This window comes from Coregonus lavaretus, assembly GCF_964263955.1.
Source record: "Coregonus lavaretus genome assembly, chromosome: 16".
Classification (NCBI taxonomy): domain Eukaryota; kingdom Metazoa; phylum Chordata; class Actinopteri; order Salmoniformes; family Salmonidae; genus Coregonus; species Coregonus lavaretus.
In genome coordinates this window covers 21,411,316-21,426,470 of record NC_140003.1, presented here as the reverse complement: position 1 = coordinate 21,426,470, position 15,155 = coordinate 21,411,316, and the positions used below count along the sequence as shown (strand labels likewise).

At 42.1% G+C, this 15,155-nt stretch overlaps 1 protein-coding gene across 1 annotated transcript in view; it reads left to right on the top strand.

Moving 5' to 3' along the window:
• Nucleotides 1-15,155, top strand: part of LOC311143695 (NEDD8-conjugating enzyme UBE2F) — a 74,030-nt gene that overhangs the window by 1,124 nt on the left and 57,751 nt on the right. The window contains exons 2-4 of the mRNA XM_084179567.1: nt 5,015-5,151; nt 7,599-7,628; nt 8,053-8,118. Coding sequence (XP_084035693.1) covers nt 5,034-5,151; nt 7,599-7,628; nt 8,053-8,118 — 214 coding nt within the window. The 5' untranslated portion in view covers nt 5,015-5,033. The remainder of the gene's footprint in view (nt 1-5,014; nt 5,152-7,598; nt 7,629-8,052; nt 8,119-15,155) is intronic.

Genomic DNA, 15,155 nt, shown 5'->3' with positions numbered 1-15,155 from the left:
TTCTGACATAAATGAGCGTTAAGAACAGGCAAAAGTTTCCTCGCACGATCTCTACAAGCCAGAATGTTGAATACAATTATATTTTAACTTACTTTACCGGTTGGCCCTTTTGCAAGTAGGAATGTGAGACAAGATATCCACAGGAAAGTATAATTCAATCAACTTTCCAAAGCGCTGGTAGTGCGTTCAGATTTCTATCATCTGAAGCATGTGCAGAACCATGTAAACGTGTGCACAACCTCGGCAAATATCCATGCGTGGCCTGCGTGTATTTTCATCCTGTGGGCATGCTTCAGGTGATAGAAATCTGAAAGCTCTACCAGTGTTTTGAAACGTTTCCACTTTCCTGTGGATATATTGTCTCACGTTCCTACCTGCAAAAGGACCAACCGGAAAGTAAGTAGAATACAAGGAAATCCCGAAAGAAAGAAACTAGCAGCTGTGCTGTGGGAAATTAACAACCTGTCAGTCTATTTTGAACATGCTGTGGAATTATTTACATTGTCTGTCTGTAAACATAAGTGGGTTCTAAGTTAGGCCTGAATGTAGGCCCTGTGCAGACTGCGCTTTGTGAGCTAGCTTCGTGCCGCATCAAGGGATTCTGTTGGGACATTGGGCTGATACAGATCTTTGGCTATGTACAGATCCAGTTGTATTAGCTTCCATTACTATGGTTTATATGTTTGTTTCTTTCCTTTTATAGAACCACAAGATTAATTATTTGTTGTAAATGTGTATGTGTGTTCAACTGTGTGGTGGTGACCAAGAGAATACAACTCTGGATATGGAACATCTGCCTTATTTTTGCTGGACAGCCTGTAGCGAGTCATAACTTTAGTCAATCAGAATTAAGTCACTAGCAGGTGAGGGAATCTATAGCCAACTGCTCAGATGGCTCCAGCTAGCTGTTTTTACATGCCCAATGACCCAACAACAGAATCCCTTTTTGGGGGACAAAGCTACAGTATGTGAGCCTGCCCTGTAGTGCTGGCTGGCAGGCAGGCAGGGACAGCTGAAGCAGGTGGGGGTCAGACTTGGCACATTTCATGGACACACTGATATCTGATACCTAGGCCACTCACTCACACACTTCTCTAAACACAAGCGCTCACTCCACATAGGCACAGGGCCTATTCATTTTAAAGATTTTGGGGTTGATATTCTGGTTCAGATGCAGACATCCCAGGCCTGGGGGCTGTTCCTATTACATTCAGAACAAGGATGATGATATGATGGATTGAAACAACTTAATCATAGTCTGGTATAAACTCGGCCGTGAACTTGTTCAAGAACAGGCTTAACTGCAGTTCTCACTGTTCTTACTGCAGCATGCATGCATACAGATTCACAGACACATTCCATTCCTTTGTATGAAACTGAGTAGGCTAGTCAGTCAGTGATTCTTCAAGTCAAGCTGAACTATTTTAATTATTCTGGGTAGCAGTCCAACCACTAGCCAACTATGACAGCCACTCAGATGAACTAAGAGAATAACCACATCGGCCAGCCAGTCTCACAGCGGGCGAATGACTCATACAGAAATGACAAGGCTGGTCAGACTGAGCCGCTGTATTGTTGTGCTTCTGTGCTGCACCCCTCCTGACAGTTTGTCTTCTGCTGCCAAGCTATTTTTTGGGATTTCAGCAACACAGCTCATCGATGGTCCTAGATAACTGTGCGTCCAGGTGTGTTGACTGAGGAGAGTTGAAACCTGCATGATGCCAACCATCTGCTCATTGTGAGACTAAGCTGACCACTGAGAACACTTAGTAAACAAGCTGATTAAAGGAAAATGAGTCCAAAGGCCGATACAACCCTTTTCATTTATAGGATTCACATAATATTCAACAAATATAGTATCCAACATCCGATATGGACCAAACTTCTTCCTACCATTGAGTAAGATGTGTGGAATCCAATAAAATGGTCAAAAGCCACCAATGGACCCCCTCACACGCCATGCCAATCCCACCCAAACAACCACTACAGTATCAGTTCTCTATGTCTGACAGGTAGTATGGACCTGTAGCTTGGAGTATTGCTTCTAAATCCTTTGTAGTGTATTCCCTGTGAGTCTGGTGATGCCCCCCACAGCCCCCCCCCTCCCCATTTAGAGAAATTAGCCATTGAAGTCGCTTGCATCATTTACCGTAAATTAGTGTGAAAATGGTTTCTTGTGTTTATTAAATGGATCACAACATTTTATTTGCAACTTTGGGTAGATAACAAATAGCTTTTACTCATGATGAAAATACATTCTGTGGTCAAGCCAGTCCTCCATGAAAGCAATTCAGTTTAACCTTCTCTTAGCAACCTAATTCAACCCAACTGTCCTTGAATAGTCCAACAAATGGCAGCTCTCTGAGAGGGCTATCCGTATGGTGTAATTCTCATATGAAGACTTATTCTACAAGCCGAAAACTTTAATGGATAACTGGGCTAGTGACTAAAATGTTGACAACCCTAATAAAATAATACAATTATAAACCATTGCATGGCAGTCATTTGTTTTTCAATTAAATTATTAGAAAATGCTAGCAGATACCCATAGACTACCAATCATTGCGCTAATGCTAGTTATCATTGGCTCACGAAACAACATCTAACTTCCTTCGTACTGGACATAAAAATGGTATCCACGGGTTAATCTGACTCTGGTGAAGTAGATGAAAGGCCTCTGCCAAAATCCCGAAGTATACCTTTAAACCCAACCCAATACCATTGCAAAACACTATTCATGGCCTGTTTGGGACTTAGACCATTAGAGACCATAACATTGAAACCATTAGAACTGCTGTAGCCTAATGGTTTGCTTGTTTGTCAAGAATGGTCTAACTAATCTATACTTTTTAAAAGGGAATAAACCACACAGTGAGGTGCTGTTTCCTGGACACAAATTCAATCTAAGAGAACAACAAACTGAATTGCTTTCTTGGAGGACTGTCTTGAATTGTGACGATGACCACACAATTTATTTTCATCATGAGCAAAAGCTATTGGTTTCTGCCCAAAGTTGCAAAGAAAATGTTGTGATCCATTTAATAAACACAAGAGACCAGCAACATTTATAAAATGATATGGTTGCAGTAGCAGGAACAGCGGCATCTAGTGGGCAAAACATGGTACTTTAACACACATTTATGGTAAATAATGCAAGCGACTTCAATGACTAATTTCTCAGAACAGGGGAAAAAAACATCACCAGATTCACATGGATTACATTACAAAGGATGACTATAGATAACTGATACTGTATACTGGTTGTTGGGGTGGGATTGGCATGGGTTCCATGGGTGGCTTTTTATAATTGTATTGGATTCCTCATTGTTAGGAAGAATTAGACCTATGGTCCAAATCGGATGTTAGGTACTATATTTATTGACGATTATATGAATCCTATCAATTCAAATGGCCAATTTGGGTGCAATCAATTAGCTTAATTTCTCAGATCAAATTATATTTCAACAAATTAATGTTCCAGGAATGCAAATTTGATATTTTGCTAACTACAGAAACGATTTCAGAACAATCTGCGATGGTGAGTGTCTGCACAGGAGTACTGTACGCCGAATGTCAGAGCGTAGTACAAGAAGCCGCCCTTTTTGTGAACGCTCCGAATCTTGCGTCTCCGTAGGGTATAAATACCCCTTAAAGAGTGCCTGCAGCCCTGTGTACCATCTCTTTCAATGTCAGTCTAATTGGAATTAGAACACCTAATCAGTGTAAACTACTTTATTATTCCCTCTTAATTAGCCTGACTGTAATTAGTCTACTCATCATGATCAAAGGCAGGAACAGCTGGGAAGTGAATACTACCTCTCCCCTTACGTTTTTTAAGCAGTTATGTCGTTTGTGGTACATCTGGGACAGACAGGAATTAGGCTAGGACTAATCTAGGTCCATAAGGGCTGACTTGTGAAATACTGTTGGGACTTTGTTTGAAAACAACAACACCTAACCTCTATGCCTCTACCCTAGCCTGGCCCCTGCCCAAGCAACTGGGACATTGCTTACACCTAGCCTATGTCCAACTGCACACCTTAAGGGAATGCCAGGGGGAATAGAATAGCTAGATTTGTTTTTTTTGGATAACATTGTTTCTGTTGGCCAAAGGTCAAGAGCTGGTTGGTTGGTCTCTTACCTATGGTGGTAGAATGTAGCCTAGGCAAGTGATTGAGGAGAAGTTCAGCCCATTAAAACACACAGAGGAGCTGTCAGACATGGGCTTTGTGTTTTAGAGTAATGCTTGAATTAACTCTGACTTGAATGACTAAACACTATTAAACTGTCTAAAACTCTATTTATGTAGGCTAACTAACTGTACTGAAGAAAGTACAAAGGAAGGTAGCTCGACAAAGAAGTCTTGTTTTAATTGAATGCCACTCTGATTGTGTAGTCTCGCATGACAGTGTTGAAATCAAGTAGCTGCCTTGGTTCTGGGTTCCGACAGCCAAGATAAGTGATTTTTGGATTCATTCCATTAGGTGTGCCACTGTGCCAGTCTATCAAACATCACATATAGTTCCTATTGACAGTGAATGTTGCAGTTGCATGAATAAGTCATCAGGTCATGTGATTGAGGAGCCACTGCTGTTCTCAGCAACTTTGTTCCTGCAGTGGCTTTTGGGAGTGCAGTGACTTTGTGGGTCACAGGGGTGCTGAGTGTCCCAATTCCACTTGGCCTGCAGGGGACAAAAAGCCATAACTAACACATCCAGCCACACGCTGGTGGACAAAGGGCTTGGTGGGTGGCAGTGAGTAGCACCTGTACACGCTCTGGCAATACTTTACTTCCTGTAAGGTGAACATCAAGCAAAGATTGAGTGTATTCAGGGCTTTGAGTGCTTACTTATTTTGTTATTTATTTCTCCTGTCATGTTGTTGTGTGTCTATATCATGATCTATAGCCTACTACTATTATTAATTGGTCACGTTTTATTGTAATATCACTACATCCCTGTCTCTTATGCATTATGTCATACACTGATCCACTGCTGTCATTGTGTGTTTTCAGGAGAGAGCGCGGAGCAGCCATGCTGACGTTGGCCAGTAAGCTGAAGAGGGACGAGGGGGTGAAGACTGGCAGGGCCCCTGGGGGCCCCTCCGACTCCTCACACAGGGTCTCTATCAGGGACCGGCTGCTCATCAAAGGTACAATACACATGACCTTCTCTACATGTATCTATCCATCTCCTCCAGTTACTATTTTCAGACTACTAGCATCTGGGTGAACCTAATGATCTTCTCATGAATTTCAAAGGTTCCATCTGTCCATCTCTGTCTTCTACCTTTCTTTTCATACGGTCTTTCTTTCTTTACATTTTTATCCCTATCTTCCTGTCGCTCACTCTTCTTCTGTATAGTCTCTCCATCCCATTCCCTTAATCTTCTGTCCTAGACCAATCTCCTCTCATTTTGTTCCTCCACACTCCATGTTCTGTCTCAAGCTCTGTAGTTCTACTTTGTTTAAAAATCCATTCAAATCAGAAGCCCATCTTATGCAAAGGAGATGGATGTCTTTCTGTTCACAATCACTTTGGATGTTCTTTCCTCAGTCTCTGCCCCATGATTCCTCCAAGTATTGTTTTTCTTTGATTTAGATTAATGGCTTTTCTTCTTTTTGTTCATTTCCTGGGTCGGTCAGGTCAAGACAAATTCCCTCTCAAGGGCAAATAAAGTTGTTAAATTCTGTCTTTCATTTGAGTTTTATGTTATGTTTGGATGCTCTTAGCCTACACAGTGCAGAGCCGATACCGTGCCAGGTCACATTTGACCACTTCATCTTTAGTTTTTCCTGAATAGCTAGCTAGAGTCAAACATCTCTTGTAGTGCCCATCTGTCTAGTGATTGAGAAGGTGGGCTTTGAATGTTAGCAGGACAGGAACGCTGTCCGGATGTAGCATCATCATCAGCTCTAGACTCCTTGACAGATTCAGATTTATCCTCCCTCCTCTTTCTCTACCTCCCTCAGTCCTTGTCCGTAGCTATTACTGTTTTGTGTCCTACCACTGATGCATAATGTCCCAAGTTCCTCTTTTAATCATTCACGCTAACATCCACTGAAGGCAGTTCTTCACAAAGTACACAGTCGGATACTCCCTCTGAGATCTGAGGGAGGGAACATGCTTTTCTTGCTGGACAGTGTGGAGCTGAAAATACACCAGTCCAATGAATTGTATTGGTGGAAATAGCCCAGTACCCATTGATAATACATATGCAGTACAGACTGTCCATTCACAATTGTGTCATGATTTATTGTTTTAATATTGCTTACACAGCACTGTATCAAAGCTCCTATACTGTAGCCAGAGCAAGATAAGTTACTTCTCACCTCAGCACCGGCAGAGATTGTAAGGAAACGGGACCAAACCTCCCAAGTGGCGCAGTGGTCTAAGGCACTGCATCGCAGTGCTAGCTGTGCCACTAGAGATCCTGGTTCGAATCCAGACTCTGTCGTAGCCGGCCGCGACCAGGAGACCCATGGGGTGGCGCACAATTGGCCCAGTGTCGTCCAGGGTAGGGGAGGGAATGGCTGGCAGGGGTGTAGCTCAGTTGGTAGAGCATGGCATTTGCAACGCCAGGGTTGTGGGTTCGATTCCCACGGGGGCCAGTATGAAAAATAAAAAAATAATGTATGCACTCACTAACTGTAAGTCGCTCTGGATAAGAGTGTCTGCTAAATGACTAAAATGTAAAATGGAAATGGACCAACAGGACTCCCTAGTGAGTTGACCCTTGTATTTTATTTTTGCACTGTCTCTATGCACATTCTCAGGGCCATACACGTACACTGACATACCAACACACATACAAACACTCACTCAAACATTTGCTCATACACACATAATATGCACATACATTTATACTGACTCTACACACACCCACTCACATATAATCATCATATACGCTGCTGCTACTCTGTTTATCATATATCCTGATGCCTAGTCACCTTACCCCTATAATGTACATATCTACCTCTATCGATCCAGTGTCCCTGCCCATTGTAAATATGGAACTGGAACTGACCCTGTATATAGTATGCTTACTTACTTTCTCGTGTTCTTCTTATTTTTATTGCTTGTGTGTTTTTTTGTTCTACCTAATGTTATTTGTAGTATTACATTGTTATTGATTACTGTATTGTTGGATTTGGAGCTTGCAAGAAAGGCATTTCACTGTGCTTGTGTACGTGACATTAATTGAAACTGTAGACAACCTGACTGTGGTACAAATGATTTGCTGAACTGTCTGCAGGTTTATCGTCTTTATTGTCTTTGTTTGATTAATTTACAACCTGTGTAGCTACCATTTCATAATATTTGTTTCAGTCACACATTCAGCCTATGAATGACATAGGCTGGGGAATAATGATGAATGAATGATGAGGTAACTTTTTTGCAGGGGTGTTTTGGGAATCTCCTCTAGTAAGTTTGTAGCATTCAAACAACACAGGGCTGAGAGGGAAGGGAGTGTGGGATATGATGTGTTGTTCCTTTAGGATTTTCTGCACACCACTGACTGCTCTCTACTAGCTACCCACGCACACAGGATTCTTAGTTTGTTTAGTTTGATGACTCTCTCTCTCTTTCATATTGCAGAAGTTGCAGAACTTGAAGCCAACCTTCCTAGTAAGTGTATGCAGTGTAACATAAAATAAATTGCGGATTCATGTGAATGTGTTTGACGTTCCCATGGCTCGTTAGTAACCCAAGAGGCAGGTGCAGGCAGCGGTGGATGGCTCAGCTGTAGTGCTCCCGTCTGAACACTAGGGGAAGATACAGCGCCACTGGCAGATAGATGATGATCATAGACGCAGTTACCTCTTACTTCCATAGCCAAATATAGTGCTTCATTTATATATATTAGCATAACATAGAGATAACAAAGATAGCGTAGACCTAGATTTATAATATACACATAGTTATCTTAATCTATATGAATCTATGTACATTTTCCAGAAAATATCTAAAGAAATGTAAATGTTGTCAAATAACAACTGAGATATATGCTCTTATCTCTCTCTCTTCTCCCACCTCCTCCTCCCCATCCTAGGTACGTGTAAAGCCAGCTTCCCTGATGAGAACAAGCTACATCACTTTCAGCTGGCTGTCTCTCCAGGTAAGACCCCGCCAGCCCCCATCTCACTAATAGCCAACCTGTGTGAATGTAGACCTACATAAATAACAATTGTATAAGACAAGTGTGCAGTGAGCTAGTTACTAGGATAGTAATATGGCAGTCTGGAAGCTGTTTATAATCCCTTCAGTCAATCTTTAGAAGTAGGCGCTTAATAAGTGGCAGCGCTTAAGTAAGTGTATTCTCCAAACCGTTGACCACCTCTGAGAGTTAAACCAGCAGTGACCTCTGGATCAGTGAGGTCAAGTCTAAGAGTGACTACGTCAGCGATTTCTCTCATTTCTGCACACTGCAGTGCTTATAAACGGCGTAAACTCCACGCCAGCTAAGTATCACACTGATAAAAATACAATCATGTGCTGTACTTTTCTGACTATTGTCACCATTATCCAAAGTTGTAGCTCACACCAATGACAAGCTGTACTAGTACAAACTTATTCTTGGGTATTCTATAGTCCCCTATTGAGAACTGCTCTCTAGGCAAAAGCTCTGCTCCTCAGGAAGGTAAATGAGAGTCCTGGATCACATCTATGACAGCGTGTCCTGTTCTAGTCTAAGTGGTTGTTCCCTGTATTTAAATGCAGCCTGTCTCCAGCAGGAAGGCAGGCAGCCATCATTATTCCCCAGGCAGGTCCTGTCTTCTTAGAGCGCTGCCTACTGCATACCTGTCCTGTATACTGTAGTCTGAAGATGTACTGTTACTGGAGCAGCCTGGAATTATTCATGCCTTAGGAGGCTTTGTTCTCCTAACTGTGTGTGTGTGTGTGTGTGTGTGTGTGTGCCTGCTTGTGTGAAATTCATCACGCACACACTCACCCTTCTCCAGGTGTGTGCCCCTCCTTTCTTCTCTTACTAAATGAGCTCTGTTCCTTCCTTTAGCCTTCATAAAGTGCAGTATCAGCAGATTCTCTCTTCATGCAAGGTGTTTGTTGTCACCATTAAAGCAGTGTTACTCCGGGGGTATTCAAAGACAGCCTGTTTGGAGGTCACACAGAGGGCAGTGTGTGATTTAGCTGGGGAGTGAGTAGTGGGAACTGGGGACAGGATAGTTGATGTTCTCCCTCTGTGGAGCCAGGAGGCTTGGCTAGCTGCCCCATGCATTTAACCTGCCCTGTCCAGGCTCAGGAGGATCTTTGGTTAGCCCGCCAGTCAGGTGTTCACTGCTCCTGGTACAGCAACATACAGTGGGGAAAAAAGTATTTAGTCAGCCACCAATTGTGCAAGTTCTCCCACTTAAAAAGATGAGAGGGGCCTGTCATTTTCATCATAGGTACACGTCAACTATGACAGACAAAATGAGGAAAAAAAATCCAGAAAATCACATTGTAGGATTTTTAATGAATTTATTTGCAAATTATGGTGGGAAATAAGTATTTGGTCAATAACAAAAGTTTCTCAATACTTTGTTATATACCCTTTGTTGGCAATGACACAGGTCAAACGTTTTCTGTAAGTCTTCACAAGGTTTTCACACACTGTTGCTGGTATTTTGGCCCATTCCTCCATGCAGATCTCCTCTAGAGCAGTGATGTTTTGGGGCTGTCGCTGGGCAACACGGACTTTCAACTCCCTCCAAAGATTTTCTATGGGGTTGAGATCTGGAGACTGGCTAGGCCACTCCAGGACCTTGAAATGCTTCTTACGAAGCCACTCCTTCATTGCCCGGGTGGTGTGTTTGGGATCATTGTCATGCTGAAAGACCCAGCCACGTTTCATCTTCAATGCCCTTGCTGATGGAAGGAGGTTTTTACTCAAAATCTCACGATACATGGCCCCATTCATTCTTTCCTTTACACGGATCAGTCGTCCTGGTCCCTTTGCAGAAAAACAGCCCCAAAGCATGATGTTTCCACCCCTATGCTTCACAGTAGGTATGGTGTTCTTTGGATGCAACTCAGCATTCTTTGTCCTCCAAACACGACGAGTTGAGTTTTTACCAAAAAGTTATATTTTGGTTTCATCTGACCATATGACATTCTCCCAATCCTCTTCTGGATCATCCAAATGCACTCTAGCAAACTTCAGACGGGCCTGGACATGTACTGGCCAGGGGCGGTGTGTTCATTAGGGCGATATGGGCGACGCACTGCCAAATGGGAAAAGGAAGGGATTTTTTTTCTAATCAATTATATCACGGCAACAGTAGTTTTCAGTGTTCTAATCTAGACGTCTGATCTGCCACTAAATGTCCAATCAGGCTAAAGTCGTGCTTCAAATGGCCCCGCCCCTTTTGGGGCGATTTCAGTCAGGTTGAAAATCGCCCATGAGTCTCTCATAGACTATCATGTAAAATATTTTTTTTTTCAAATATCAGAGCTTTCAATACAATCTCTATGGGTTCCGGGAGGGCTTGCACTTACGCGCTTTCGTCATACGTAACATAAGTAACCATGAACATAACTAAGAAAAGAGCGGGTAGCAGCGTCAATCAATTCACGTACAACTGTCAAGATGGCTAGCTTTGCGAGGCAAAGATGAAACTGAGGGCTCCACCAACCCTGGTATTTTTCTTGGACTTGTCAACTTTGTGGCACAATTAGATGAGGTGTTTGATGACCATTTTAAAAATGCTAAAGTTTTCAAGGGCACATCAAAGACCATTCAAAACGAGCTACTGGAGTGTATGCTAGCGGTCATGAGGGAACATATTGTGGAGGAGGTGAAGTCGGCGAACTTCGTAGCTATCCAAGCTGACGAGACCACGGACGTTTCTACACAGACACAGCTGGTGCTTGTGCTGAGGTACATAGATAGCAACCACAAAGTGCAGGAGCGCTTTTTTGAGTTCCTTCCCATCTCGGAATCAACCTCAGTCTCAATCGCCAGTGTGCTTTTGGAGAGACTGAACGGTCTTTTTGCCGACGACGAGAAAGTCAAACTCATTGCGCAAGCTTACGATGGAGCCAGTGTGATGTGAGAGAAGGCTGGTGTGCAGCAAAATGTGCGTGAGCATTTCAAGAATGCCCATTACGTGCATTGCTATGCGCATCAGCTGAATTTGATCATGCAGCAAGCTAGAACAGTTTCAGTACAAGTAATGTAGCCTCTCTCTCTCTTTGTCCCTCCCTGTCTGTCTCTTTAACACACACACGCCCAAATCAGTTCACAGTTGATGTTGTTTAAAATAGTTATTTTTCATTTTAAAAAAAGTAAAAAAAATTTTTTTTTTTTTACAAATCTATACAATTGGCCAGAATATGGTTGTTCATATTTACAAATCTATACAATTGGCCAGAATATGGTTGTTCATTTTTACAAAGCCATACAGATAGCTGTGTTTACCTTTTCTATAAATTATTTTCAAATTCTGTTTTCAGGCAAAATGTCTATCACTGTTCATTTTCACAAATCTATACAAGAGGGCAGAATATGGAAGTCTATAAAAATTTCTTATTACCAATAACTTGCATCAATGTTTTCAGTAGCCTCTATCAAAAGCTCCTGCTTGCTTGTTGTGAATTATGCTCAGGTGCACATATTTCCAATTCAACCATGAGGCCTTTTTGAAGCAAGTAATGTGTATATCAGTATTGACTTATATGCTGCCCCTGTCTTCATGTTGTTGCTGGACATATCTTTTTTAAAATGTGTGTAGGTCACCTAAATCATCAGAAAAATTGCCCCCCCTGAGAATTTTTTCAGGAGCCGCCACTGGTACTGGCTTAAGCTGGGGGACACGTCTGGCACTACAGGATTTGAGTCCCTGGCGGCGTAGTGTGTTACTGATGGTAGGCTTTGTTACTTTGGTCCCAGCTCTCTGTAGGTCATTCACTAGGTCCCCCCGTGTGGTTCTGGGATTTTTGCTCACCGTTCTTGTGATCATTTTGACCCCATGGGGTGAGATCTTGCGTGGAGCCCCAGATCGAGGGAGATTATCAATGGTCTTGTATGTCTTCCATTTCCTAATAATTGCTCCCACAGTTGATTTCTTCAAACCAAGCTGCTTACCTATTGCAGATTCAGTCTTCCCAGCCTGGTGCAGGTCTACAATTTTATTTCTGGTGTCCTTTGACAGCTCTTTGGTCTTGGCCATAGTGGAGTTTGGAGTGTGACTGTTTGAGGTTGTGGACAGGTGTCTTTTATACTGATAACAAATTCAAACAGGTGCCATTAATACAGGTAACGAGTGGAGGACAGAGGAGCCTCTTAAAGAAGAAGTTACAGGTCTGTGAGAGCCAGAAATCTTGCTTGTTTGTAGGTGACCAAATACTTATTTTCCACCATAATTTGCAAATAAATTCATAAAAAATCCTACAATGTGATTTTCTGAATTTCTTTTTCTCAATTTGTCTGTCATAGTTGACGTGTACCTATGATGAAAATTACAGGCCTCTCTCATCTTTTTAAGTGGGAGAACTTGCACAATTGGTGGCTGACTAAATACTTTTTTCCCCCACTGTACATGTGTAATGCAGTAGAATTGTAATGTTTTGCAACACTTTCCACACGACATCTTCTTAATTTTTTTCTCACAGACCAAGCTATAAAAAATAAAAAAAAAGAGCCTTTACCATTTTGTAATACACTACCAGTCAAAACTTTGGACACACCTACTCATTCAAGGTTTTTTCTTAATTTTTACTATTTTTTTTACATTGTAGAATAATAGTGAAGACATCAAAACTATGATGTAACACATGGAATCATATAGTAACCAAAAAAGTGTTAAACAAATCAAAATATATTTTAGATTTTAGATTCTTCAAATAGCCACCCTTTGCCTTGATGACAGCTTTGCACACTCTTTGTATTCTCTCAACCAGCTTCATGAGGTAGTCACCTGGAATGCATTTAAATTAACAGGTGGGCCTTCTTAAAAGTTCATTTGTGTAATTTTGGTGGTCCTCTGTAGCTCAGCTGGTAGAGCACGGCGCTTGTAACGCCAAGGTAGTGGGTTCGATCCCCGGGACCACCCATACACAAAAATGTATGCACGCATGACTGTAAGTCGCTTTGGATAAAAGCGTCTGCTAAATGGCATATTATATATTATTATTATATTATATATATATTTATTTCTTAATGCATTTGAGCCAATCAGTTGTGTTGTGACAAGGTAGGGGGGGTATACAGAAGATAGCCCTATTTGGTAAAAGACCAAGTCCATATTATGTCAAGTACAGATCAAATAAGCAAAGAGAAACGACAGTCCATCATTAATTTAAGACATGAAGGTTAGACAATACCTAAAATGTCAAGAACTTTGAACGTTTCTTCAAGTGCAGTCGCAAAAACCATCAAGCGCTATGATGGAACTGGCTCTCATGAGGACCGCCACAGGAATGGAAGACCCAGAGTTACCTCTGCTTCAGAGGATAAGTTCATTAGAGTTACCAGCCTCAGAAATTGCAGCCCAAATAAATGCTTCACAGAGGTCAAGTCACAGACACATCTCAACATCAACTGTTCAGAGGGGACTGTGTGAATCAGGCCTTCATGGTTGAATTGCTGCAAAGAAACCACTACTAATGGACAGCAATAAGAAGAAGAGACCTGCTTGGGCCAAGAAACATGAGCAATGGACATTAGACCGGTGGAAATGTGTCCTTTGGTCTGATTAGTCCAAATTTGAGATTTTTGGTTCCAATCGCAGTGTCTTTGTGAGACGCGGTGTGGGTGAACGGATTATCTCTGCATGTGTATTTCTCACCATAAAGCATTGAGGAGGAGGTGTGATGGTGTGGGGGTGCTTTGTGGTGACACTTTGTGGTGTGATTTATTTAGAATTCAAGGCACACTTAACCAGCATGGCTACCACAGCATTCTGCCGCAATACGCCATCCCATCTGGTTTGGGCTTAGTGGGACTATCATTTGTTTTTCAACAGGACAATGACCCAACACACCTCGAGGCTGTGTAAGGGCTATTTTACCAAGAAGGAGAGTGATGGAGTGCTGCATCAGATGACCTGGCCGCCACAATCCCCCGACTTCAACCCAATTGAGATGGTTTGGGATGAGTCGGACGGCTGAGTGAATGAAAAGCAGCCAGCAAGTGCTCAGCAAATGTGGGAACTCCTTCAAGACTGTTGGAAAAGCATTCCAGGTGAAGCTGGTTGAGAGAATGCCAAGAGTTTGCAAAGCTGGCTATTTGAAGAATCTCAAATATAAAATATTTTATTTAACACTTCTTTGGTTACTAAATGAGTCCAAGAGAGAGATTTCTCTGCTTTCATAATCAGTTTTTACCTTAAACATCATAATTACTATATTTTCCTTCCCAGTCCTCCATCCTTGTCTTTTAGCATCCTCTCCTTCCTGAAGCTGTCTCTCACTCTTCTCTCAGGCTGTGGGTGGACGTCTGGATGATATCAAGTCTTCTTCCCCATCTTTTCTGTGAGTTTCTGTCAATCACTCTGGGGAAGACTTAGACATGGAGGCTGGCAGTAGATGCTTGACTGGAAACTGCTATTTGAAGGCTGTTGATAAAACTGCAGGGGAGCTGTCATAGTGATATGTAGCCTTCTCTCAGTGGACGTGGGAAAGGCACAGGACTTTGGTAGGAATATGAGATGGAGCAAAATCGGGTTAATACTGTCGGAAACAAATCATCTGTTATTTTGTTAATTTTTTCCCGGCTGCCCCCAAAAAACATGTATTTTCCAGTAATCATTTGTCAGCGTTGACCTGCAAACTGAAGAACTTTCACTGGAATCAAACTTTATGCAAACTCAGTAAACAAAATCAGAAAAGCTGTTGGGGCAAAGGTAGATTTTGTTTTTAAGCACCCCACAGAACACGTTATGCATTATATTTGTTGTCCAACAGAAGACACATGAGCCTATATGCAGTAGCTTATATCTGGTCAAAGATGGTCCGCCTCAGCGGTATTAAGAAATTATGTGAGATGTTTAGATGAGGATTGCGGCGTCTGCCAAACAAACACAGCCTTATTAGATTATGTTGTGCTTCTGTGCCCATTGAAAGGGCAGCAAGTCAGAACATGTAGAGATCAGATCACCCCTTCTCATATTTGTGAGTGTGTAGGGATACATGTAGATGGGGCAGGGTGTGTGTGGG